Source organism: Nicotiana sylvestris, chromosome 6 (assembly GCF_000393655.2).
Source record: "Nicotiana sylvestris chromosome 6, ASM39365v2, whole genome shotgun sequence".
In the NCBI taxonomy this organism is placed as follows: Eukaryota; Viridiplantae; Streptophyta; class Magnoliopsida; order Solanales; family Solanaceae; genus Nicotiana; species Nicotiana sylvestris.
Window position 1 is genome coordinate 166,208,171 of NC_091062.1, and position 3,100 is coordinate 166,211,270.

The 3,100-nt window shown below is 36.7% G+C and overlaps 1 protein-coding gene across 1 annotated transcript; it reads left to right on the forward strand.

Annotated features, from left to right (window-relative positions):
• Positions 1 to 369: 369 nt before the first annotated feature.
• Positions 370 to 1,053, forward strand: LOC138871624 (uncharacterized). The gene is made up of 2 exons (XM_070149512.1): positions 370 to 738; positions 913 to 1,053. The coding sequence occupies exons 1-2, from the start codon at positions 370 to 372 to the stop codon at positions 1,051 to 1,053; spliced, it is 510 nt and encodes a 169-aa protein (XP_070005613.1).
• The last annotated feature ends 2,047 nt before the right edge of the window (positions 1,054 to 3,100 follow it).

The window sequence follows — 3,100 nt, forward strand, 5'->3', positions numbered from 1 at the left end:
CCTGAATATCAAATACAAACTGATGCAAAAGATGAATCTTTTCAGATCGTATGTTCCAAAGAAAAGAAAAGGAAAAAAGTGAAGAAGAATAAAAACAAAGATACTACACCTCCTAAAGGGGGACACTCATGCTAGCATGAACTGTTTCTATGATAAATGCCATTTTTTGGAACATTAGGGGAGTGAATACCAAAAAAAGCCTTACCAAGGCTTAAAAAATTGATCTCCATCTATAAAGTGGAACTAGTTGCTATTATGGAACCTTTTGTTAGTATTAATCAAATAGAAAGGTGCAAGAGGTTCCTTGGCTATCAACACTGTATCTTTAATTCAAATGATCAGATTTGGATCATGTGGTCAGGCAACAACATGACTACTATCTTGAACAACCACGAACAACAACTTACTATCAAATTGCATTATGGGGCTGCCAATAGTGATCTCTACATCACAGCAGTGTATGCTAAATGTACTCCTGAAGAAAGGAGAGAGCTATGGAATAGTCTGGAGCTAACCAATCTGCAAGTGAATGGTCCATGGTGCATTGGAGGTGATTTCAATGTCATTCTGGATCCAGATGAGAAAAAAGGAGGCAAACCTCACAGAATAAACAAAAGTCTAGAATTCAGCACCTGCATGGATAACTGTGGTATGATAGACTTGGGTTTTGTTGGTCCAAAATACACTTGGTGTAACAATTGGGAGCCAAGAAGAAGAATATGGAAGATACTGGATAGAGTTTTTATCAATAATGATTGGTCCTAGATCTTTCAAAACAATATTGTCAACCATTTGGCTAGAATTGGCTCTGACCATAGACCTATTCTAATTCAATGCAAGGACACTGACTAGCAGGGGCCTAAATACTTCAAGTTCTTAAATTTTTGGACTAATCAACCAACTTTTTTGCAGGTAGTTGAAGAAGTTTGGAGGAATCATATCAATGGAAATCCTCTGTGGAGACTTCAACAAAAGCTTAAAATGCTGAGCAAAAGACTGACTCAATGGTCTAAAGATGACATTGGCAATATTTTCAACCAAGTTCAACACTAGAAAAATAAAATGAAGGACCTTGAACAAATGGATCTTATGAACAGTAATGATACAACCAGAACTGAACTGAACAAAGGACAAGCTGAATACATTAGATGGATGGGGATGCTGGAGGACATTCTCAGGCAGAAAGCTAGGGTAAACTAGTTTGAAGAATGAGATGCTAACACTAAATACTTCCATAGAACCATTAGAGGAGTAGGAGAAGGCTGCAAATTCTTAAAATCAAAGACCATAGAGGCCACTGGATTGAGGGGGATGCTAATATTGGCAAGGCTGTTGTCCACCATTTTCAACAGCTCTTTAACATCAATCACCACTACAATGATCATGATACCATCAACTGTATATCTCAATGTGTAACTATGTAGATAATGAAAGTCTTACTTCCACTCCTGATACAAAAGAGATTAGAGATGTTGTCTTCAACATGAGTCTTGATAGTGCAGCAGGACCAAATGGATATAATGGAAAATTCTTTCAATCCTGTTGGGGTATCATTAAGGAGAATATCACTGATTTTGTTCAGGCTGTTTTTAATGGTAGGAGGGTCACTAAATTTTTTTCTCATACCTTTTTAGTTCTTATTCCTTAAGTTGATTCTCCTAGTAGTTTCTCGAATTTGAGACCTATTAATTTGAGTAACTTTACTGCCAAGATTATCTCCAAGATCCTTTCTAGAAGGCTAAATCTTATTCTTGGGAATCTTATATCAGAGAATCAAAGTGGCTTTGTGAAAGGAAGATTGATCACTGAAAATATCCTATTAGCTCAGGAAATTGCTCAGGAAGTGAACAAGAAGAACAGAGGTGGCAATGTTATAATAAAACTTGACATGGCAAAAGCTTATGACAGAATTTCCTAGACCTTTCTGTTAGCAGTTATAAGGAAATTTGGTTTCTTTGAAAATTGGATTGACATGATATGCGGACTTCTACAAGATGTATGGTACTCTATCATTATAAATGGGGATAGTACGAGTTTTTTCACATCTACTCAGGGCCTCAAACAGGGAGATCCCTTATCCCCTTCTTTGTTTATTATTGGAGCTGAGGTTCTCTCTAGATCTCTAAATGCTCTCAGTGACTTTATTGGCTTCACTCCTTTTAGCATGGATCCGAGAGACCCAATGATTAATCATTTAGCCTATGCAAATGATATTGTTATATTCTGTAGTAGAAACAACATGACTCTCAAGTTAATCAAAAAGGCTATTGACAGGTATGAAAAGGCTTCTGGGCAGAAAGTTAACAATGATAAGAGCTTCTTTATTACAACCCCTCACACATATGCGGCAAGAATCAATAGAATTAGAAATGCTACAGGCTATATGGATAAGCCTTTCCCTTCTCTTATCTGGGATACCCCATTTATTTTGGGATAAAGACTAGTAATCTTTTTGATGGTATACTCTCTAAGGTGATCAAGAAACTTAATGGATGGCAAGTCAATATGATGTCCTCTGGAGGGAGAATGATTTTGATTAAACATGTCTTACAATCCCTCCCCACTTACATCTTATCTGCTATGAACCTTCCTAAAGGAATTACTAAGCTCATGGAGAAACACTTTGCAAACTTCTTCTGGGGTACAAATGAAGGTAAAAACAAATATTATTGGTCTTCATGAAACAACCTTTGTCTACCCAAAGATGAGGGAGGAGCTAGTGTAAGAAAAATGGAGGATATCATAGATACACTTAGCATTAAAAGATGGTGGAGATTCAGAACTCATCCTTCCCTTTGGTCTAACTTTCTCAAGAATAAATATTGCAAAAAAGCACATCTAGTAAACAAAAAGCCAAATCCCACTGATTCTCATAATTGGAGAAACATGCTCAAAATCAGATACAAAGCTGAGGAAAACATTATATAGGAAATACAGAAAGGTAATTGTAGCTTTTGATGGGATAACTGGACAGGTAAAGGTGCAATAGCCAACAAGGTAGAGGGAGATCTTCTAAAGTCCAGGTTAAAGACTTCATAGATAATGGAGAATGAAATACTGACAAACTCAACGACGTTCTCCTTGCGCATATTATGGATAA